This window comes from Salmo trutta, chromosome 5 (genome assembly GCF_901001165.1).
Source record: "Salmo trutta chromosome 5, fSalTru1.1, whole genome shotgun sequence".
NCBI lineage: Eukaryota > Metazoa > Chordata > Actinopteri > Salmoniformes > Salmonidae > Salmo > Salmo trutta.
This window is the reverse complement of record NC_042961.1, coordinates 54,764,560-54,788,203: the sequence shown is the minus strand read 5'-3', so window position 1 is coordinate 54,788,203 and position 23,644 is coordinate 54,764,560. Positions and strand designations below refer to the sequence as shown.

General features: G+C 37.7%; 2 protein-coding genes across 8 annotated transcripts in view; one reads left to right on the top strand and one right to left on the bottom strand.

The window, feature by feature from the left end:
• LOC115194550 (butyrophilin subfamily 1 member A1) overlaps positions 1 to 23,644 on the top strand; it is a 56,227-nt gene that overhangs the window by 16,579 nt on the left and 16,004 nt on the right. The window lies entirely within an intron of this gene.
• Positions 10,153 to 23,077, bottom strand: LOC115194548 (butyrophilin subfamily 2 member A1). Of its 5 annotated transcripts, XM_029754312.1 has the most exons (13): positions 20,914 to 20,928; positions 20,695 to 20,707; positions 16,918 to 17,027; positions 16,501 to 16,580; positions 15,681 to 16,019; positions 15,248 to 15,535; positions 14,619 to 14,738; positions 14,393 to 14,419; positions 14,171 to 14,206; positions 14,016 to 14,063; positions 13,894 to 13,920; positions 11,819 to 11,845; positions 10,153 to 11,436 (listed from the first exon to the last, which is right to left on the bottom strand). In XM_029754312.1, the coding sequence occupies exons 3-13, from the start codon at positions 16,959 to 16,961 to the stop codon at positions 10,859 to 10,861; spliced, it is 1,614 nt and encodes a 537-aa protein (XP_029610172.1). In that variant the 5' UTR covers positions 16,962 to 17,027; positions 20,695 to 20,707; positions 20,914 to 20,928; the 3' UTR covers positions 10,153 to 10,858. The 5 variants fall into 5 exon arrangements, with proteins under 5 accessions (XP_029610172.1, XP_029610171.1, XP_029610170.1 ...); XM_029754311.1 differs by lacking the exons at positions 20,695 to 20,707; positions 20,914 to 20,928 and adding an exon at positions 22,977 to 22,995; XM_029754310.1 differs by lacking the exons at positions 20,695 to 20,707; positions 20,914 to 20,928 and adding an exon at positions 22,977 to 22,992 and having other exon boundaries at positions 16,918 to 17,030.

Sequence of the window (23,644 nt, the reverse complement as noted above, 5' to 3'; positions counted from 1 at the left end):
AGCTGTTTTTTTTATTATCTCAATATTAAAAATGTTCTGGGTAACAATAGAGTACATTACTGGGATTGTTTTCAATTATATATATTTTTCTATTTTAAAAAACTGCTTCTTAGCAAAGAGCTATTTCTCAAGCAAAAATTTTGCTAGGACTTTTTAGGAGTTGTCTGAGTGGGGAGGGGAAAACTGAAAACTAGCTGTTATTGGCAGAGAGGTTTGGAACTCTCTTTCTTATTGATAGATTAATTATTTTATTACATGGTGATGTCACCATGAAAGGCCAAAACTCAATCCCACCAAAACAGGCTGAGATTTCAGGCAGTCTTTTTAAACAGCACTTACACTAAAAGGGCATTATCATATGATACATTTCACAGTATTATTCCAACCTCTGACATACAGCACTGCACTATGTCAAATACCCTCTGCTACGGATTCCACCCAACCATAAGACCGTCCTCATCCTAAGAATGAAACAAACAAGGAAATGTTTTATGGCTGGCAGTGTCATAGTGTGTCATATGCTAACGAGTTATAATGCATACATACATCCACTCCGTCCAGTGTCATAGTGAGAGTTATGGAGTGTTATAATGCGATGCAGGGCATGTAATATACATCCTCACTGTCCAGTGGGTTTTCTGCAGAAGGTACTGACACTGCAGCCATCTCCAGGCACAGTGTTATAATGTGATAAAAAGCATATCATAGTGAGTTATGAAGTGTTATAAGGCAACATAAGAAAAGCATACATCTTCACTGTCCAATGGGTTTTGTTTCGTCTGGACCTCCAATATGCATAATATGACCTCCTATAGTGAATATATTATTAAATTGCTATATTATTACTATTCCTTTTAATATGAATTCATGTGAAAATTAAGAAACAACAACTTCAGTAAAAAAGACAGGGATAACCAAGCGAAGAAGGAAGAGATTGAAAATAGGGTTGCCTTAGCTCCATAGCCAAACCAGGCACCAGGGAGAATCCTTAGCTCCATAGCCAAAAAGGGTACCAGGGAGAATCTTTAGCTCCATAGCCAAACAGGGCACCAGGGAGAATCCTTAGCTCCATAGCCAAACAGGGCACCAGGGAGAATCCTTCTCATCCTGAACATCCACATCCAAACAGACAGAAACATGAAAACACACACTATCACTGTGTTGGGATACTCTGAATTAGAGGGTACTATGCAGATGATGCACTTATTTTATTGGGATGGTAGTATTATAGTGTGGTACTTTGTGACAACTGATGATGTAAAAAGGGCTTTCAAAATTAAATTATAAGCTGACATGGAATTGTTATAAACTGGCATGTGGAACTGTTTTAAGATGGTAATACCTTGGGCCATTTAGATATTTGATTTAGAATTTTAGGACCCCTTTAGGTATAAAAACATTTAAAATAATTATTTGATAGAATATTGAATTTGGCCTTCACTACTATAGCCCATAGAAACGCATTGAATAACACATTCATAAATGACAAAAAAAAGACAGTCAAAATATAAATCATAAGAAATAAAGTTTAGAAGTGTCTGTCCTCTAGGAGATATAAGAAAGGCTCAGAAAAATATTTTAGTTTTTTAACATATTTAAACCCTTATTTTTGGGGGGCACAAAACTACCTTCCTACTTTCATTTGTTTGTATGGGTTGTGTTTAGATGAGTCTCGTGACACTTGTGGGGTCGTAAAGCAAAACAGAGAACACAATTGTGTTCGTGAAAATGTCCCCTTTCCAAAGTGGAGTCACATTAGTTTGTAGCCCAAACAGTTTGGACACTACAACAGAAGTTGGCACATCGATGGTACCGATTTGAAACGAGTCAATGGACTCTATGGGATTTCCTATAAAGTATTGAACTGAAGAAGTCAATAAGGTACATTCTGTTGTCTTGATAAAAATTGGACCCTCCCAGTTTCCCAGCGTGATTCTTGCTGGAAGGTTCAACTGACTGGTTACACATTAACCAGAGGAGCAGCAGCATGCTATCTCATTATCAAATCTTTCTTTTCTTATATGGCCACTCACTAGCATTTAGCATTAGTAAGTTGGTAAATGGGTACTTGGTATAAATCCTATTTGAGACTATAAGTGGTACACCAGTCTCAATGTCAACAGTGAAGAGGTGACTCTGGGATGCTGGCATTCTAGGCATACGTTCTTCTGTCCAGTGTCTGTGTTCTTTTGCCCATCTTAATCTATTTATTTATTGGCCAGTCTGAGATACGTATTTTTCTTTGCAACTCTGCCTAGAAGACCAGCACTCCAGAGTCGCCTCTTCACTGTTGACGTTGAGACTGGTGTTTTGTGGGTACTATTTAATGAGGCTGCCAGTTGAGGACTTGTGAGGCGTCTGATTCTCAAAATAGACACTCTAATGTACTTGTCCTCTTGCTCAGATGTGCACTGTGCCCTACCACTCCTCTTTCTACTTTGGTTAGAGCCAGTTTGCGCTGTTCTGTGAAGGGAGTACTACGCGGCGTTGTATGAGATCTTCAGTTTCTTGGCAATTTCTCGCATGGAATAGCCTTCATTTCTCAGAACAAGAATAGACTGACGAGTTTCAGAAGAAGGTAATTAATTTGAGGGTATTTTCATTTATAACAGTTTAGAAATTACCACACTTTTTGTACACAGTCCCCCCATTTTAGGGTACCAAGAGTACTGGGAGAAATGTATTTATCAGTGAATTAAAGTAGTCAAAGGTTAATATGAATCGTGAGTAATGATGAATGAGAAAGTTACAGATAGGGCTGTTATGGTGACCGTATTATCGCCACACCAGCGCTCACGAGGCTTCTCCAAGCGCTGATTCTGCTGATGGTCATTAGTAGCCTACCAAACTTGCTAACTGCCTTGTACTCAGCATTATATTGTCCATCTAATCACTCTGACATCAATGCAAATGTTATCAAAAATCTAATCAAACACTTCATGAGAGCCTATGAGCTCATGTTGCTCAACATTTCTATAGGCTGTTCAATTGTGTGAGAAAACAGAGTGATGGCCTCTATTGAAAAGAGGAGGGTCAAATCAGTTTTCAATAGGCAAGGTCTACTATATTTTTTTTCTCAACTTTCCTAATATTAAGCACATTGCTTCTCTTCACAACAGGAGTATAGCTTACCTGGCTGGCAGTGAAAATGAAACACGGGAAAAGCATCCTCCACTCGCTATTTTAGTGCAAAGATGACATGTATTTTTTCCCCTGTTTCGAGACAGGTGCATGATAATGGTTCATTCTATATATATTATATTTTATCACTTGTGAATGATGCCCAGCATTAAACAAGAAACAATGCATGCTTTTTCAAATCATAGTCACACACCTCATGTAGCCTTGCCCACAGGTCTTTATATTTTGATAAGGTTTGTATCACAACTAAAGTAGCCAAATAACTTCTTAAAATTAAGAACATTAATCCGCTTAACAATGGGTGTAAAGCCTACCTGGCATATATAAGCATCTGTGAGTTTCAAGTTTGGGGAAGATCATTTTCACCATAAAAATACACCTTTATAATAAAAGCATTACATGCATAATCACATTTGCAGTCACTTTTGAAAGTGGTGTTTTCCCGCTAATGGAACATTTGAGCATAGCTGTGCACATAGCTGTGCTTATAATGTGAAGAAATAGCTTAATAGTTTATCAGCATTTTAAACTAAACATTCTGACATGTTGAGTCAGATTTATTGCAAAAACAAGGTTTATGGATGCTAGTGGTTGTATTATTTTGGGATCTATCGCATCCCACAACTGCCACAGATTATGTTTGGAATATTTGTTTATTGCACAGAATAGAATAGGTTAACTTTTGAACTATGGGGGATAGTGGATTGACATATGCTAGTTCTTTTGCTGTTCGTTAGGCCTACTCATCTTGTTGGCTGATGAATAGTAAATGTGGACAGTTCTTCCAATTTCTTCAATATGCGCCTTGGAATTGGATAAGGATGCGAGCAGTTGTGTCCCCGATGTGTCTGTCTTCACTTGTAGCCTATGACAAAGACCTGATTACGTGACAGAGAGCCGTGTGAGTGAGAGACGCTTCGGATTATGCAGCACACTTAGGGAGAAGGGCACAACACACCACTCCGGGACACAAAAGGCATGGATTTTTTAGGGTGCATTACAGCCACAAACGGATGCCACCGAGAAATTTGAGGCATTATCAAGTGACGGAGAGAAATGTGAGAGAGATGTGCTTCGTTGCACGCAGGAAGCAGCAGGGAAAATGGAATTATAATTATTATATTCAGCACAACGGCCACTGGCCGCAAAAGGAATGGATTTTTATAGGAGGCATTATGGCCATGCTAAGGGGATGCCGCCAGGAAATTCGAGATATTAACAAGTGCTTGTAAAATTGTGAATCAGAGACTGTTGATGTGTGTACAGTCTGTGCAAAAAAAAGTTATTTTTTTCAAATCATCTTTAGAGTCGCATCATTCAGAATAAGATTGTTTTAAAAATCAAAACATACAGCCCAACATTTGTATCACACCTAAAGTTACATTAATAACCTCTCTGGGCTACTGTCCCGCTAGCGGGACACCTACGACAACATCCGGTGAAATTGCAGAGCGCGAAGTTCAAAATACAAACATCGTAATATTAAACATTCATGAAAATACAAGTGTCATACATCATTTAAAAGCTTAAATTCTTGTTAATCCAACTGCGTTGTCAGATTTCAAAAAGGCTTCATGGTAAAAGCATTCCATACGATTATCTGAGGACAACGCCCCACACCAAATACTATTTCAACCAGCACAAGTGTCACAAAATCACAAATAGCGATTAAATAAATCACTTACCTTTGAAGATCTTCCTCTTTTTGCAATCCCAAGGGACCCAGCCACACAATGAATGGTCATTTTTGATCGATAAATTCCTTCTTTAAATCCTAAAAAAATTAATTTAGTTGGCGCCAGTGATCTCAGCAATCCACTCCTTCAACATGCATACAAACGAATCCAAAAAGTTACCAGTAAATTTCATCCAATCAAGTCAAACGATGTTTCTAATTCATCCTCAGGTACTCTAATATCTAAATAAACGATAATCTTTAAGACAGAGAAAAGTGTGTTGAATGGGGAAGATAAATAACCAAGTGCGCACAACTCATTCACGCGCCAACAAGACCACTTTTGTAATAAGACACTCGATGGAAATCTTCAAACTACTTCTTAATTTTTCAGAAAACAAGCCTGAAACCCTTTCTAATGACTGGTTACATCTAGTGGAAGCCATAGGAACTGCAATCTGGGTCCTATCTATGAGTATATCCCATAGCCAACCATTTGAAATTGCATGTGACCTCCCCCCAAAAAAATTCAGGATGGATTTTCCTCGAGTCTTTGCCTGCCATATCAGTTCTGTTATACTCACAGACATTCTTTTAACAGTTTTGGAAACTGCAGAGTGTTTTCTATCCAATGATACCAAGTATATTCATATCCTAGCTTTTGGGCCTGAGTAACAGGCAGTTTAATTTGGGCACATCAGTCATCAGAAATTCCAACCAAAAACCAGCACCCCAAAGAAGTTTTAAGCATATAGGACTACCTGTTTCTTTTTTAAACACTCAACACAGAATCGCCGCATATGCGCACTCCCTCAAATAGTTTGGAGGAAATATCCTTTCTATTTTATTCAGCTTTGTTCAATTGTACTCGTCATACTATAAAATAATAAAATAATGCCACTGAATTCTAAGCAAATCTTGTCTGCTAATTGAACTAGTGTAGCCTACAGCCATATGGCATAGCCAGATCAGGACCTAACATTGTAAGGATCTGCTTTTCCTTTCTTAGTCAAGCTTGTGTTATTTTTCTTTGTGTTCTTGAATGTAGCCCTGTTTCTTTGTGTTCTGGAACATACAGTGTGAGAAAAAAGTATTTGATCTCCTGCTGATTTTGTATGTTTGCCCACTGACAAAGAAATTATCAGTCTATAATTTTAATGATAGGTTTATTTGAACAATGAGAGACAGAATAACAACACAACAATCCAGAAAAATGCATGTCAAAAATTTTATAAATTGATTTGCATTTTAATGAGGGAAATAAGTTTTCCATAATTCCATAAAATCTAGACTTTCGACCCTGCCACTGCACACCCCAGTCCATATCAGGACAGGACAACAAATGTGTGAAATTTGAAGAAAAGCACAAAGAAGAGTGTACTGGGACACCTGGGAAGAAAAACAAAATAGAAGGTCCTGGGAAGAGGTTTCTGGGAAGAAAGCGTGTCTTGGGAATGGAGGGATATGATACAGGTAAACATTACTGGGAGGTTGAATTGAGGAAGAAGACTCAGTGGAGTGTTGGAGTCACACAGGATCCAGAGAAGAGGTTCATCCAGTGGTGTAAAAATACTTTTAAGTATTACTTAAGTCGTTTTTTGGGGTATCTAACCTTTATTTTACTATTTATATTTTTGACAACTTTTACTTTTACTCCACTGCATTCCTAAAGAAAATAATGTACTTTTTATTCCATACATTTTCCCTGACACCCAGAAGTACTCGTTACATTTTGAATGCTTATCAGGACAGGAAAATTGTCTAATTCCCATACTTATCAAGAAAACATCCCTGGTCATCTCTACTGCCTCTGATCTGGCAGACTCACAGACTCACACAAATGCTTCATTTGTAAATTATGTCTGAGTGTTGAACTGTGCCCCTGGCTATCCGTAAATTAACAAAAAAACAAGAAAATCGTGTCGTTTGGTTTGCTTAATATAAGACATTTTAAATTATTTATAATTTTACTTTTGATACTTAAGTACATTTAAAACCAAATACCTTTAGACTTTTACTTAAGTAGTATTTTACTAGGTGACTTTTACTTTTACTTGAGACATTTTCTTTTAAGGTATCTTTACTTTTACTCAAGTATGAACATTGGCTACTTTTTCCACCACTGGGTTCATCTAACCTACTAAAGTATCCAGATAATGGCTACTGGAGCATGTTATCATCATGGAGAACTGAAAACTGTTGATGAGCTTCCCATAGAACTGAAACCTGAGAAGCTGGCAGTGTTAGTGGACTAGTAGGGAGGACAGATACCATTTTTCAACGTGGAGAAGAGGTGCCACATCCACTCCTTCTCTGGAACATGAACTAAGATAGTATATCCCTTCTTTGGAAATGTGTAAAGAGTAACTCAAACTCTCAACATTGCATAAATGTATTTTGGGAAACCTCACCCAAAGTTGAAAATGTAAATTATAATTTATGCTCATCCATTAAAGCTAAATCAAATAAAAGGCAGTTCAACTCAGATTAGCTGTAAATTACTACATTTACGTTTTAGTCATTTAGCAGACGCTCTTATCCAGAGCGACTTACAGTAGTGAAAGCATACATTTCTTCTTTTTTTCCCATACTGGTCCCCCGTGGGAATTGAACCAACAACCCTGGCATTGCAAACACCATGCTCTACCAACTGAGCCACACGGGATAATTATATATTTTTTTTACAAATGTAAGTATTGAGTGTGACTGTATTGTTTGTAGTTTTGTAATGTAGTTCTGTAATATTCTGTCACCTGTATCTAATATCTAGTAAACCCCTCAAGCTCTGACAACTGTTGACAGGTGAGAGGCAAGAAAACACTAAACCAAAATACTTTATAAAGGAATAGCAAATGTTTCGGAGTAGTATGCTATCTATAGATGAACAAGAAAATTCTAAATTCTGCTTGCATAAATTAAGGAAATATATTTTTACTCGTACAGATACATCTCATATATTTATTATTTAACAGGGGCTTGCAAGAGGAAGAAGAATTTACAATGACACATCTTACATATCTGACAATAAAAAGCATGATTGAACACTAAGTACTTCTCCTTGAGTGATTAGCGTACTTCCATGTTAACAGACATATGAATTAAGCAGAGATGAAATGTTGGACATTTACGTGACTGTGTTACTTTGCCAGTCAGGGTGTACAGCATCTGTTTGGCCATGAGGTTGTACACATGTTATTAAACTTTAACAGATTTCTTAGTTTTTTTTAAGTGAGGCAAACAAGGGATAAATAAATAAATAAAAAAGGAGATTATCTTGTTGCTATAGCAACCTTAGTTCAAAACTTAACGATAGCTAGAGATTTTATGCTCTTGGGGAGGATAAAAGAGGCATAGTTCAGCCATAATCCAAGTGGAAGTTGTATCTCTTTAACGGAAGCTTGAAGGCATATTTTTTACTATAATAATGCACTTTTTCAGTATAATTTTCAATATCTCCGATTTTGATTTAAATAAATAATTTGTTAAATGTGAAGACGGCCATTCATTAAACATTTAATTACATTTGTATGGCCTGACCTGTTTTAACGTTTACTGCTGGAGAAACCTCTAGGGGGAGCCTCAGAACCTTCGAGCCTCAAAGTCTACAGTAGGTGTGGTTAAACATTACTCTCGTTGTTATAAGAAGCTATGGGTAGAAAATAACGTTTATTTCTTATCTGAAATGTACACTCCGTTATAGCTCCGTACTCTGTTATCTCCCAGCTAGCAAAGAGGAATTGGTCCAGAAGCGGCCCTCTCGGGGGGACGGAGCTTATTGAATTGGCCCGGAATCGGGTGTCGGACTCGGCCCGGAATCAAATGAATGACTGCCCAGAATTCAGCCGACTTTGCCGGAAACTTACCAGATTCCCCCCAGAAGCGTCTCGATGCAAATTTAAATAAATGTATAGAAAATTACCGATTTAGTCATTTTAAATATTAATATTATAGATTTTTTTCATACAAATTATACCCATCCACAAAAAAAACATTTTGTTTTGGAGGAAACACCATACACCTGGAGACATCAAGCAGCTCACTCTCAGCTGAAGATATCACACAATGGGAAAGTTGTGGAGCGGGTGAAGCAAAAACAAGAACCACAGACAGAGATTGACAAGACTGACATTGACAAGCATTTTGATGAAGCCCCATATGTGTTGGGCAGTATGGGCCGTGCTATGAGGGCCTACTGGGAGGTGTGTGTAAAGGAGAAAATGGACTGGGTACTTGGTGTTACCAGGGCAACAGCTAGCAGGAAAGGACAGTTGGTTCTCAGCCCAGACAATGGCTTCTGGGTAATCGGGATCTCTGAAGGCAAAGACTTTAAAGCGTTCATAGATGATGATGATGTCCATAAAGTAATAACTCTACACCGAGTGGGTATCTATGTGGATTATCAGGAAAGGAAGGTGACTTTTTACAATGCAGAAGACAGCTCACTCATCTACTCATTTACCAATGGACCAAGTTATGAGGATGAGGTCCGCCCACTTTTCTCACCCTGGAACAACGATGCAAAACCAATCAGAATTTTGTCCATTGAAATAGTCTAAAGCATAAACTATCACCTCCACATCTGTCAATAGGCTAGTTTATTGTGATGGAATGCTAAACATGAGTGGTCCTAACTACACCAATGATGGTCAATCACTAATGATTGTCACTTCAGTAATATTTACACATTTGCTTGGAGTTGTTTAAATTGTATGATACATTTTGCTTATTATACAAATGTGTTGCTTTCTCACGTTGACTTTATATTTGTTGTCTTTGACTTGAATAATAATTGACAGCTATGTTAGTTGTTTTTCTCAAACCACAAGGATATTATAAGATAAATCATGCATAGTGAACAGGTAATGTTATTTCTCCCTTTATGCACATTTACTGTACGCTGTATTGATTTGTGAAAAATAAAATATTCCTTTTAATACTTGAATGTGTATCAGTTTATTGCCTTGTGATCATGAGGATCAATCAGTTTATGCCAGCTCTTACATAACAATGTATAGATTAGGAAGGTTTGTAATCAGCCATTGGTAAGCACAACTCTGCATTAGAGGCCTTCGTCTTGACAATGTCAAGACTGCTATTCTGTGACCACATTAATAAAATCTTTGCACTCACAGATTTGGTTTTAAATAGTGCATATAACAAAATCTACAGGAACAATGTGATATGGAATTTACATATATTCTGCATGACTCTGCATTAAAATGATTCTGCATTTTCTGATTATTAATTGAAAAAGCTTTTTTGTGACTAACGCAAACTTATTTATGGGTGTAGACATTATTATAAAGGACACGTCTCATATTTTAATATAATACAGACACATTTTTAAATGCCTTTTATTAATGTAACAAACGTTTTTACATTTTTACAGATTTAACACTGAGTACAGTGAGTGATTTTTTTTAACATAATATTTCAAAACACATAATTACAGTGAGTGAGTAAATTATTATATATTGTCATACAGTACTAAGAACAGCTAAGACTTCCTGCTCTTTCCTGAACAGTTGAAGCTATGATCCCTTATTGATGCCACTTAAATCCACTTCAATCAGTGTAGATGAAGGGGAGGAGACAGGTTAAATAAGGACTTTTAAGCCTTGAGACAATTGATTGTGTATGTGTGTCATTCGAGAGTGAATGGGCAAGACAAAATATTTAAGTGCCTTTGAATGGGGAATGGTAGTAGGTGCCAAGTGCACCGGTTTGTGTCAAGAATCGCAGCGCTGCAGCGTTTTTCATGCTCTACAGTTTCCCGTGTGTATCAAGAATGGTCCACCACCCAAAAGACGTCCAGTGGGAAGCATGTAGACACCTTGTAGATTGAAATGAGGCTGTTCTGATGGCAAAATTAGGAAGGTGTTGTTAATATTTTGTACACTCAGTGTATTTTCTACACTACAAAACTAACATGTGTAAAGGCTACATTTTAGGATTTACATTTCATCTTAATTTAAGTGTCTATAATAAGCTTTGGGTTCTAAATACCTTTTTTTCAATGACTGTCATCTTCCATTATTTACACTAACAGTTCCCGGAGGTTGAGGGTTTGTCTCTTTGTACCACTGGTGAGATTTTGAGTTCCTCTTTACAATCAATCAAAGGACCAAAGAACGGATAGAGTTTCTTAGTAAACATGCCATAGAAGGAGTGGATGTGGCATTTCTTCTCCACGTTGAAAAATGTTATCTGTCGCCCCTCATAGTCCATGAAAACTCCCAGCTTCTCAGGTTTCAGTTCAATGGGAAGGAAAGTGGAAGACTGTTCAACTGTTTTCAGTTCTTTATCTTTGTAACATATGCTCCAGAAGCCATTTTCTGGATACATTTGGATGTTGTCTCTCTTCTCTGTGTCCTGAGCGATCCCAACACTCCACTGAGTCTTCTTCCCAAGGTCAACCTCCCAGTAATGTGTACCTTTTTCATATCCTTCCATTCCCAAGACACATTGATTAAATTTAAACTTATGTTTAGTGCCTTTGCATTTTTCTTTGATATTCTCACAATCTTTTTTTTCTTTGAATTCTCCAAATTTGAGACGTCTGTTATCATCAGATAAAGAGAGTTTGACATGTGCAGTGTCAGGGTCGAAAGTCACATCCACTGAAAAAATGTAATTTTTGTTACAATGTTAAAAAGAATTCTGATATTTTAAAACAAGATATGAATCCAATAACATTAACATATTTCAACATGTTTTGTTTGTTCTATAATGAATTAGCATGACCATTGAAAGAACAATACATTTTAATTGAATTTGTGGTAGGCAATGTGATAACGTTAATGTTAAAAATAAAATGTAAAATTAAAGATAAAATATCAAATATTGTTACTGAATTTAATCTTTTTTGTGGTAGGAAATGTGGTCACATGTTAAAAATGAAACATAAAATGATATAGGTGTGTGTGTGTGTGTGTGTGTGTGAGTATAATATTAGTCCCAAACATCATGACACATAGGAAATATAAAAGTGTTCATAATTACCTGCATGATCAACCATCAAGCTCCAAACTATGTAGGAGAAGAAGAAAAGGAATTGATGTAAGTATATATATGCAAAAGTACTGGGACAGTGACACATTTTTGGTTGTTTTAGCTCTGTAATCCAGCACTTTGGATTTAAAATGATACAATGACTATGAGGTTATGAGAGTCATTTTGGAGTCACATTTATTGTAAATAAGAATAGAAAATGTTTCTAAACACTTAGTTTTGGATGTGTTTCAGATAATTCTGTGCTCTATAGAAATGAATGGCAAATTATGTATTGTGCCACTTTGTAGTCACATTTATAAGAATACAATTAGAAGTGTATAAAAGCATTTTTTATTCTTATTTGTAATAAAAGTGACTCCAAACTGACACTATACATTATTAACCATTCATTTCTGTTGGGCGCAAAATAATCTGAAACACAACCAAAACCAGTTGAAAATGAATCCAACAAGTTGGTAGAGTCACAAGCTTGATGTAGTCATTGCGTTTTAGGAATATAGTACTGAATACTAAACATTTGACTACTTTATTCATAAGAATCTTTATGGATGTCAATAATAATTGTCAATAATGTTGACCTCTACTTTTTGAATTTTTAAAAATAAATTAATAACCTAAATCAATCTATTTCTCTGAGCAATTGTATCTGTATAAAATCATATAATTTCTGGATTTATTTTACATACAATATAGCTCAGTATCTGAATTGTTTATTGAATACAGTTATTATTGCTCATCTTTATCAAGGGTGTCAATAATTGCAGTCCCCACTAAGAAGTAATCTGTTCTGCTGATGCATTCTCATTTTGATGCCAAACCCACCACTGGTGCACGTGGCCAAAGAGCTCTATTTTCATGTCATCCATAAAATGTAAAAAACTGCAGTTTGCTAAATGGCACTTTGGTAAACTACATTGGCTTTTGGACTGGAACCGGTGCTTTGGTCAGATGCCATGAAAATAGAGCCACACACTCCTGTGGTGGGTTTGGTTTCGAAATGAGAATACACGAGCAGAAAATAACCCCATAACTGCTGTGAAACATGGTGGATCTTTGATGTTATGGGGTTATCATCATGAAATTTACCCAGTAGCAGGACATTTTAGTCAGAAACCTGGTTGCCTCTGCCAGGAGGCAGAAACTCGTCCGCAAGTGGATCTTTCAGCATGACAATGACCCCAAGCACACGACAATGTCAGTCTACGGACTTGAAAACCTATGGTTTGAATTAAAGAGGGAGGTCCAGACGAACGATATCAAAGATCTGGAAGGTTTCTGTATGGAGATCCCTCCCGATGTGTTTTCCAAAAAAAAAAAAAATTTTTTTAGAAAAAGTCTCAGTGTCAAAATCCTTGCAAGGTGAGGTATTAAAATGTATTGAAAACAGGTGTGTCAATAATTTTGACCTCTACATGAGAAAAAAAGAGTACTTATTAAACAAAATCTATTTCTCTGAGCAATTGTATTAGTATTCAATAATATAATTACCCAATTTCTTTGAGCATACAATATTATTCCGAATTTAAATTATTTATTTTATCCAGTCATTGTTGCACATCTTTATCAAGGGTGTCAATAATTTCATACCGCACTGTATTTATGAAAACCAAAATGCATGGATTATATATTTAGATGACAAATCACTTGAAGTGTGTGCAGCACGGCCTGACCAGTAAAAGGGGTTATTTGTCATTATAGTATGGTCAGGGGGTGTTTGTTTTGTGTGTTTTGGTGTTTTTGGTTTAGGATCTATGTTTTCTTTATCTATGGTTTAATCTAGTTTTTCTATTTCTATGTTGGTTTTTTGGCATGACCTCCAATTAGAGGCAGCTGGTTGTCGTTGTCTCTAATTGGAGGCCATATTTAGTTGATGTTGTTTCACTTGTGTTTTGTGGGTGGTTATTTTCTGTATAGCCTGCGTTGCCTTACGGAACTGTTTCGTTGTTTTTGTGATTTTGGTTTAAGTGTTCACGTTACTTCAATAAAAAGAAGATGAGCACTCTACACTCCGTGCCTTGGTCCCCTTTGTATGACCCACGCTACAGAAAGAAGCCGATAGTTACCAGAGTCTGGGATTGTTTCAGTAATTCCTGTGAAAATACAAAATCATGTTGCTGTATCAATTCACTTTTAATACTTGTGAAATAAATAATGGTCCATCAACTGTAAAACACATAATACGTACCCATTAACTTATCCTTATAAGTGAGTTCCTCTGTCTTTTTGATGAGATCTGTAATATACAGTAGAGGAAAGTTGTTATTTCGGTTTGAATTAAAACAGTTTGAAATTATTAATTTTAAAGAAATACTGTATATATTGAAGATAAATATTGCATACCTTGGTCCATAGCTTTTAATTTTGTATTCATGTCATCTATTGTAAAAACATATATTATTATATATTTGTGAATGAGTTCAATATACGGCATACTACCTGATATTTGAATTCCTTTTTGACAATTGTTTTTTGTTTATTTATAAAAAATTTGACTTGAGATGTTGGTGTTTTTCAAATGTGTTACAGAACTCAGTTAATGCATCTTCCAGTATCTGTTCTTACCCAAAGGCTTCAGTGTTTCTCGAACAACTGGAGGTGAAAATATAATATCATCATCACACAAAGTACTTGCACAACAATATTGCATGCAACAATGAAAGTATATGAAATGTAATTCCAATAACATCTGAAATGGCCTACAAAAATGTTGAATCATAGAACCTACTAATAAACATGGTTGTGTATAATTATACCCTGATATCATATTTAAACAACATGTGAGATCCACCTCTTCTCTGATGGAATAAGGAGAGCACAGATGCAGTGATACACAGCAGTCCCAGAAACACAGGAATCACAAATGCAGAGATATACACCCGGTCTGGCAAACTGCTCATGTAGAATTCCTCTGTAACACAAGCAGGGTTAAAGGTTAGATTAGATTACCATTGCAATACATTAGTCCTGCAAAGGTTCAATATTCCACATTTTTACAACTGTCACATAATTAAACTCAAACCTAATTTTCGTCTTATATAAGATGTACCTTGAGCCGGGAACTTTATACATTATCACCATGATGAACAAACAGGCCCCTGGACCACTTGTTTAGGGCATTGGTCTACAGCAGGGATGGGCAACTTTGATGGTGGTGTGGGCCACAAAAAAACAGAACTCATAACTTTGCCATAGGGTGGAGGCAAATGTTTACAGTTTCTAATGTGATAATTCGGTCAGTAATACAACCACGCTTTCTATAAGTTTAGATAGCTGTCCGCTAGACTAACTTACCAATCAAAATGTTTGCTGACATGGGCTAATTGAGTGACTGCTGATGCACAACCACATTTCAAAATTGCACCTTGTGTATTCTATTCTTCTAAACAGTAAGTTGAGACCTAAAGTTCCTAAACTCACCAGTCATCTGCAGTGTAGACTCCATCTTGGTTCCCTGGTACTCTGACATCACCACACAGGTGACCCCCTCCAGTTGGTCATTCCTTATTCTCATGTGACTGGTTATGGAGTACAGGACGCCCCCCTCCTTCTGTTTGGGTCTCTCTGTCTCTGCTGAGGTGATCTCCTTCCCACTGCTGTCCGTCCACAACATGTCAGGCTCTGGGTACCAGTTCTCTGAGCTGCAGCTGAGCTGGATGAACACTCTGTGGTGCTTCCTCATGGAGATCCTGGGGACACTGCCCTGCTCTGTAAATAAACAGATGAAAGAATAGTTTTACCCTATTGTAAAATCTTAAATACTCTACATTCTGTTGATCTGCTTTGATGATTCTGCACTAGACAGGAATTGATTAAATTGATCCTCTTACTGAATAGAGTGTTATTTACTTACGTTTAACCTGTAGCACAACAGGCAGTTCCTGAATCCAGTCCAAGTAGCTGGCTTGGCATTTGTAGCTTCCCCTTTCAGAAGCCATGACATTATTCAGCAGCAGTGATATATTGCCTTTCTCCAGCTCCTGAGTGAACACACTCACTCTACCCTCATAGCCTTTCCTCTCTGTCACCTTTCCACCATCATACAGGTACAGGGGGTTAGCGAATTCTCCTTCCTTAAACCACCTGATTTCCATGTCAACAGCACTGGTTAGAGGAGACAGGTGACAGGGAAGGATGACGTCATGACCAGCAGAGGTAACTACAGGGTCAGGAGGGACAACAAGCTGCATATCTGAGTGGAGAGAGGAGAAAGTGTTATCAGTCTGAAGGACACAAAGATAAGAGCGGCTCATATCGGGCAATAACTTTTCAAGACATTTACACAAAGTTTCCTTTTAACATAAGTGACCATCATACTAATGTATAGAGTATACCACTAATACCGAAGAAGTAGACATCTAGATTTTTTATCAATAGGCTAACATATTAGTAAGACCTACTGAGTATAATATGATATTAATGTTCAAGAGTATCAAATTGGTTACATATTGTGGATAAACGTTGAGAGAATGATCTTCCGTAATTTACATATTATAATAAGTTGTTATTTAAGATGCAAGATGATTTGTAGATCACTCGCTCTGCAATTTCCGACTGCAATTCAGTCAATCTCAAACAAAACCACTGACACATTTAAATGTGTTTATTATATTTAAGTTGTAGTTGTAGGTAAAAGTTTACATGGGTAAAAGATCACTTGTAATATTAATTACCTGCAACAGATGAACAGGCATTAAAGAAGATGAGGAATGTTGACAAACAGACTTGCCGGATCAAAGGTCCCATGATGCACCTGACATGGAACATAAAACCAGGTCCTGTTAATCGCATGGTTCATTAAGTCTACAAAAATATATATTAAGCTTTAAAAAGTCAAAAGATACCATTAATTTATTTGGTATCACATTTCTTTTAAGGGGGGGGGACATTTAAAATGAATTGACATCCATTTGTGAAAACACAGCAATTCATATCTATGTGTTTTCTCACAAATAATCTATGTATTCTGACGACGGATAGGGAAACTGAGGAAGAAGTAAATATGCCGAAGTTAAAGTGAAGACATTGGATAAATCACAACACTTGGGTAGAGGACGAAAATGAATCTGACAAGGTTCAGAATGAATTACCTGCGGTGGCAGGTGTGGTGAAGATGGCCAAGGTTGAGCCTCATCCCAATAATGATAAGGATGATTCTGGCCCAGTTGGAGTGAGAAGTTTGGAGATAATGGATGCTAACCTGCTGGCGGATCCATGTGTGGTGTTAGGTTGGGTGGAGAAGAGGTTGGGGACTGCTGAGTCGGTGAATGTTACTCTAAGTGGACTTATGATGATTTTTAGCTGGGTGGCATTTAATGTTAAGGAGGAGCAACTGAAATGGAAGATTCCTGGTATATGTGACACCTGCCGTTTGCTACGACGCAGAACCGATGGGGAGCGTGATGAAACAAGAAGACTTTGTCTGTCCTGATGAGTTTTGATGCAGAGTCTTTACCCGACAAAGTTAAGTTAGGATGTCAAATCAAATCAAATTGTATTGGTCACATACACGTGTTTAGCTGATGTTATTACGGGTGAAGCGAAAGGGAGGGCAGACGAGGGCCTTGTAGGCATCCCGGAAGTTGGAGTAGCAGTGGTCGAGTGTTTGAGAAGCGCGATTACTACAGTCAATGTGTTGATAGAACTTGGTAGCATTTTCCTCAAATTTGCTTTGTTAAAATCCCCAGCTACAATAAATGTGGCCTCGGGATATGTGGTTTCCAGTGTGCATAGAGTCCAGTGAAGTTCTTTGAGGGCCGTCATGGTATCGGCTTGAGGGGGAATATTCTCGGCTGTGACTATAACCAAAGGGAATTCTCTTGGGAGGTAATACGGTCGGCATTTGATTGTGAGGTATTCTAGGTTGGATTAACAAAAGGACTTGAGTTCCTGTATGTTATCACAATCACACCATGAGTAGTTAATCATGAAACATACACCCCCACCCTTCGTCTTCCCGGAGAGATATTTATTCCTGTCTGCACGATGAACTGAGAACCCAACTGGCTGTACGGACTCAGACAGAATATCCCGAGAGAGCCATGTTTTCGTGAAACAGAGTATGTTACAATCCCTGATATCTCTCTGGAAAGAAATCCTTTCCCTGAGCTCGTCAACTTTATTGTCCAGAGACTGAACATTAGTGAGCAATATACTCGGATGCGGTAGGTGGTGTGCGTGCCTCCTGAGTCCGACTATAAGTCCACTCCGAGTATCTCTTCTCCGCCGGCGATGTTTTGGATCAGCTTCAGGGAACAGTTCAATTGCCCTGGGTGGAACGAACAAAGGATCTGATTCGGGAAAATCATATTCCCGATTGTAACGTTGGTAATGCTGGTGAGTTACCGCCGCTCTGATATCCAAAAGTTATTCCTGGCTGTATGTAATAACAACAAAAATAATCTGACCTAATAATGTAAGAAATAAAACATTAAAAAAACAAAATACTGTAAATTTGCTTAGGGGCTAGAAGCACGGCTGCCCTCTCTATCAGCGCCATTTTACAATGTGTCAGTTATCCCGTGAGAGCTTTTGTCCCAAACCCATAACGTTGTTATAGGTGTCAAGCTTATGGTCATGTTGCAGCATTGTGTAGGATGGAGATTCCTAGATGTGAGAAGTGTGCAGGAGGGCACAAAACTAAGGAATGTGTAGTTGTGTGTGTTAGCTTTGAGGGTGCCCATAGTGCTGGAAATCGGAGGTGGCCGGTGAGAGAAAGGCAGGTTGAGGTTGCCAGGGTCAGAGTAGTACAGAAGGTGTCATGTGCTGAGGTAGTGAAGGGAGTTGTACAGGAAGATGGGTACATGGTGAGGGATCCTGAGAGGCCAATAAAGTGTGATAGGAATAATATGTTTCAGTGAGGTGGGTTTCTTAGCGTTCATATCCATGGTTGTCAACTCTACTTTAGAAAATGGAATGCAACTCATAGAAAACAGAGGTTATGGTGGCAGCTGCAGAGATGTATTTGGGATTGTGAGGTTTTTCTGCAGAAGAGTTGCAGGGGGTGTTGAGTGGTAGTTTTCTGCCGTTGGCCTGGTGTAGGATTAGATAAGGTGAAATATGGTGGTGGGTTTTTAATGAGTGTACGGTTAGTTGGCACGGCAGTTTTTCCTTTTCCTATTTTATATCACAAAGTATAATGGATATATACAGTGCCTTTGAAAAGTATTCAGACCCCCTTGACTTTTTCCAAATTGTGTTAGTTTACAGCCTTCTTCTAAAATGTATTCAATTATTTATTTCCTCAATCATAATGACAAAGAAAAACAGGTTTTTAGATTTTTTTGCAAATGTAAAAAAACAAACAAAAAATGGAAATATCACATTTTCTGTACATAAGCATTCCTACCCTTTACTCAGCACTTTGTTGAAGCACCTTTGGCAGCAATTAAAGCCTTGAGTCTCCTTGGGTATGGCGCTACAAGCGTGGCACACATTTTTTGGGAGGTTTCTGTCAGGTTTAATGGGGAGCATTGCTACCTGTTGGAAGGTGAACCTTCTTGAGGTCCTGAGCACTCCGGAGCAGGTTTTCATCAATGATTTGTCTGTACTTTGCTCTGTTCATCTTTGCCTCGATCCTGACTAGTCTCCCAGTCCTTGCCTTTGAAAAACATCTGCCACCACCATGACACTGCCACCACCATGCTTCACCGTAGGGATGGGTCCATGTTTCTTCCAGAGGTGACGCTTGGCATTCAGGCAAAATTGTTCATTCTTGGTTTCATCAGACCAGAGAATCTTGTTTCTCATGGTCTGTGAGTCTTTAGGTGCCTTTTGGCAAACTCCAATTGGCTGTCATGTGCATTTTACTGATGAGTGGCTTCCGTCTGGCCACTCTACCATAAAGACCTGATTGGTGGAGTGCTGCAGAGAGGGTGGTACTTCTGGAAGGTTCTCCCATCTCCACAGAGGAACTCTAGAGCTCTGTCAGAGTTACCATCATGTTATTGATCACCTCCCTGACCAAGGCCCTTCTCTAGGAAGAGTCTTGGTGGTTCCAAACTTCTTCCATTTAAGAATGATGGAAGCCATTGTGTTCTTGGGACATCATGGCTTGGTTTTTGCTCTGACATGCACTGTCAACTGTGGGACCTTATATAGACAGGTGTGTGCCTTTCCAAATCATGTCCAGTCAATTGAATTTATCACAGGTGGACTCCAAGTTGTAAAAACATCTCAAGGATGATCAATGGAAACAGGATGCACCTGAGCTCAATGTCAAGTCTCATAGCAAAGGGTATGAATACTTAAGTAAATAAGGTATTTCAGTTTTTTCAATTTCTAAAAACCTGTTTTTTCGCTTTGTCGTTATGGGGTATTTTGTGAAGATTGATGAGCATTTTGATTTATTTAATCCATTTCAGCATAAGGTTTTAACGTAACAGAATGTGGAAAAAGTCAAGGGGTCTTGTAAAGTAGACACAGGGAGTCAGAAAGTAGGTGCAGTTAGTGAGTTCACTAATAACGAACACCAAGCGATACAAAACAAGAGAAGCGTCTGACATAGAAACATATACAATACTACCCGATGACTGATAAAAAAGAGTGCTTTTTAAAGGGTAAGTAATCAAGGGCGTGATGAAGTCCAGGTGTGACTGATAATGAGATGCCGGTGTGCGTACTGATGGTTGCCAGGTGTGTGTAAAGATGTGTTGCCAGGACCGGTGGTTAGTAGACCGGCAACGTTGAGGGCTGGAGAGGGGGAGCGGGAGTTGATGTGACAGGTCTGAATACTTTCCAAATGCACTGTACATCCATTATAGTCTAGCTGGTGGTGGTAAAGTCTAGTTGTTGGTGGTAATGCAACATATATTGGATGCCAACCACCGTTACACCTCGCGAAGAATTAGAAGCAATGTATTACATACCAAAACAACGATGCTGTGAATACAAAAATTAGATGTATTAGAAGGTATAAAAATACCTTTTGAACAGATGACAAGATTACCATCTCGAAATATATTATTTCCATGTCTACAATATTTTTTTTATTTTTGTTGCAGAATGCTGTCTGCATTGTTTAGCTGAAATGGAATGTTTATCCTGTATATTTGACTGTGATATGTGGTTAAGATGATTGCACTTACTGTAAGTCACTCTGGGTAAGAGCATCTGGTAAATTACTAAAATGTCAAATGTAAATGTTTTACATACAGTACAGATCTCATATTACTGTATTGAATACTATTTATTTATTATGTCACAAATGTATAATTTGTACAGTTCATATAAAATGTTTTATTTGTTACATTTGACTTTGTATAACCTAGCAGTACTACTAGCAGTACTTCTTTGTTCCCTGAGAGTGCGGTGGAAAAATTGCATTTTGTACCAATAAATGAAAAAAATATTATTTGACTTTGGAAAGTAAGCATTAAGTGATAGATTTTAAACAAATGATGAGTTGAAGTTGGAAGTTCACATACACCTTAGCCAAATACATTTAAACTCAGTTTTTCACAATTCCTGAAATTTAATTCTAGGATCACCACTTTATTTGAAGAATGTGAAATGTCAGAATAATAGTAGATAGAAATATTTACTTCAGCTTTTATTTATTTCATCACATTCCCAGTGGGTCAGAAGTTTACATACACTCAATTAGTATTTGGTAGCATTGCCTTTAAATTGTTTAACTTGGGTCAAACGTTTCGGGTAGCCTTCCACAAGCTTCCCACAATAAATTGGGTGAATTTTGGCCCATTCCTCCTGACAGAGCTGGTGTAACTGAGTCAGGTTTGTAGGCCTCCTTGCTCGCACACGCTTTTTCAGTTCTGCCCACAAATTTTCTATAGGATTGAGGTCAGGGCTTTGTGAACGCCACTCCAATAACCTTGACTTTGTTGTCCTTAAGCCATTTTGCTACAATGTTGGAAGTATGTTTGGGGTCAATGTCCATTTGGAAGACCCATTTGCAAACCAAGCTTGAACTTCCTGACGGATGTCTTAAGATGTTGCTTCAAGATATCCACATCATTTTCATTGCTCATCATTCTATCTATTTTGTGAAGTACACCAGTCCCTCCTGCAGCAAAACACCCCCACAACATGATGCTGCCACCCCCGTGCTTCACGTTTGGGATGGTGTCCTTCGGCTTGCAAGCCTCCCCCTTTTTCCTCCAAACATAACGATGGTCATTATGGGCAAACAGTTCTATTTTTGTTTAATCAGACCACAGGACATTTCTCCAAAAAGTACGATTTTTGTCCCCATGTGCAGTTGCAAACCGTAGTCTGGCTTTTTTTATGGCCGTTTTGGAGCAGTGGCTTCTTCCTTGCTGAGCGGCCTTTCAGGTTATGTCGATATAGGACTCGTTTTACTGTGAATATAGAAACTTTTGTACCTGTTTCCTCCAGATTCTTCACAAGGTCCTTTGTTGTTGTTCTGGGATTGATTGGCACTTTTCGCACCAAAGTACGTTCATCTCTAGGAGACAGAACGCGTCTCCATCCTGAGCGGTATGATGCCAGCATGGTCCCATGGTGTTTATACTTGCATACTATTGTTTGTACAGATGAACGTGGTACCTTCAGTCGTTTGGAAATTGCTCCCAAGGATGAACCAGACTTGTGGAGGTATACAAAAAAAAATTCTGAGGTCTTGGCTGATTTCTTTAGATTTTCCCATGATGTCAAGCAAAGTGGCACTGAGTTTGAAGGTAGGCCTTGAAAGACATCCACAGGTACCCCTCCAATTGACTCAAATGATGTCAATTAGCCTATCAGAGGCTTCTAAATCCATGACATAATTTTCTGGATTTTTCCAAGATATTTAAAGGCAGTCAACCTTTTGTCTGTAAACTTCTGACCCACTGGAATTGTGATACAGTGAATTATAGGTGAAATAATCTGTCTGTAAACAATTGTTGGAAAAATTAGTAGATGTCCTAACCGACTTGCCAAAACTATAGTTTGTTAACAAGAAATTTGTGGACTGGTTGAAAAACGAGTTTTAATGACTCCAACCTAAGTATATGTAAACTTCCGATTTCAACTGTTTGTCTGTCATTGAACCCCAAGGCATGATTAAATAGTGAAATAACACCACACGAATCTCTTTCATAATTTCTTGAAACAATAAAAGCGAAATTACTAACATTTCTGAAAATGGATACATAGCTTTTTGGAATTAATGGATAAAAATTGTTACCTGTACGCTGCTACAGCAAGTTTAAAATGGAGAGTCTGTTGAAAATAAGTCAAACTCTTTCCTTTTCTCTGTGGAGCATTTTATTACAATGATTAATGTTTAACAATGATTCATGTTTAACCATCAATAGACTTTGGATATCCTTGAGCAATCAACGTGTCGGGAGCTTCCAACGGTGCGCTGAAATGGGGAATCATAGAAAAAAACAACAGGTTAAATCGAATCCAACAAAAGTGTGAAATGGTTTAAAGAAACTAAGGTCCAAGCAGTCAGGTGGGTTTTAAAGTTAGAATGCCAATAAACACTAACTTGTATATTAAGTTAACTTTGCATAACTTAACTTCCAAATATATAGTTTAGAGGCTCCCTCTGGAGGAGACTGAAGAGTGAAGGTAAGAGCAGTCATGACTAAAAAGATCTTCAAAAAACACTATTTGCATAGTGCCACTGTAATGTAGGTACTTTCAGTAGTGGAAAAGAACCCAGTAAAAACCTACTTGAATAAAAGTCTAAAAGTATTTGGTTGTAGATATACTTCAGTATCAAAAGTAAATGTAATTGCTAAATTAAACTTTAGAATCAAAAGTAAAAGAATAAATCATTTCCAATTCCTTATATTAAGCAAACCAGACGGCACCATTTTCTAGTTTTTTTAATTTACGGATAGC

Bases quoted from the DNA above. Each gene is read 5' to 3' on its own strand.
- LOC115194548 (XM_029754311.1), bottom strand. From the start codon at position 16,961: ATGAGGCTCAACCTTGGCCATCTTCACCACACCTGCCACCGCAG. The intron at 13,921-14,015 runs GTACGTATTATG...GTATTTTCACAG, and splicing joins TTATAAGGATAAGTTAATGG to GAATTACTGAAACAATCCCA. The intron at 11,846-13,893 runs GTAACTATCGGC...TCTCCTACATAG, and splicing joins TGAAACAATCCCAGACTCTG to TTTGGAGCTTGATGGTTGAT.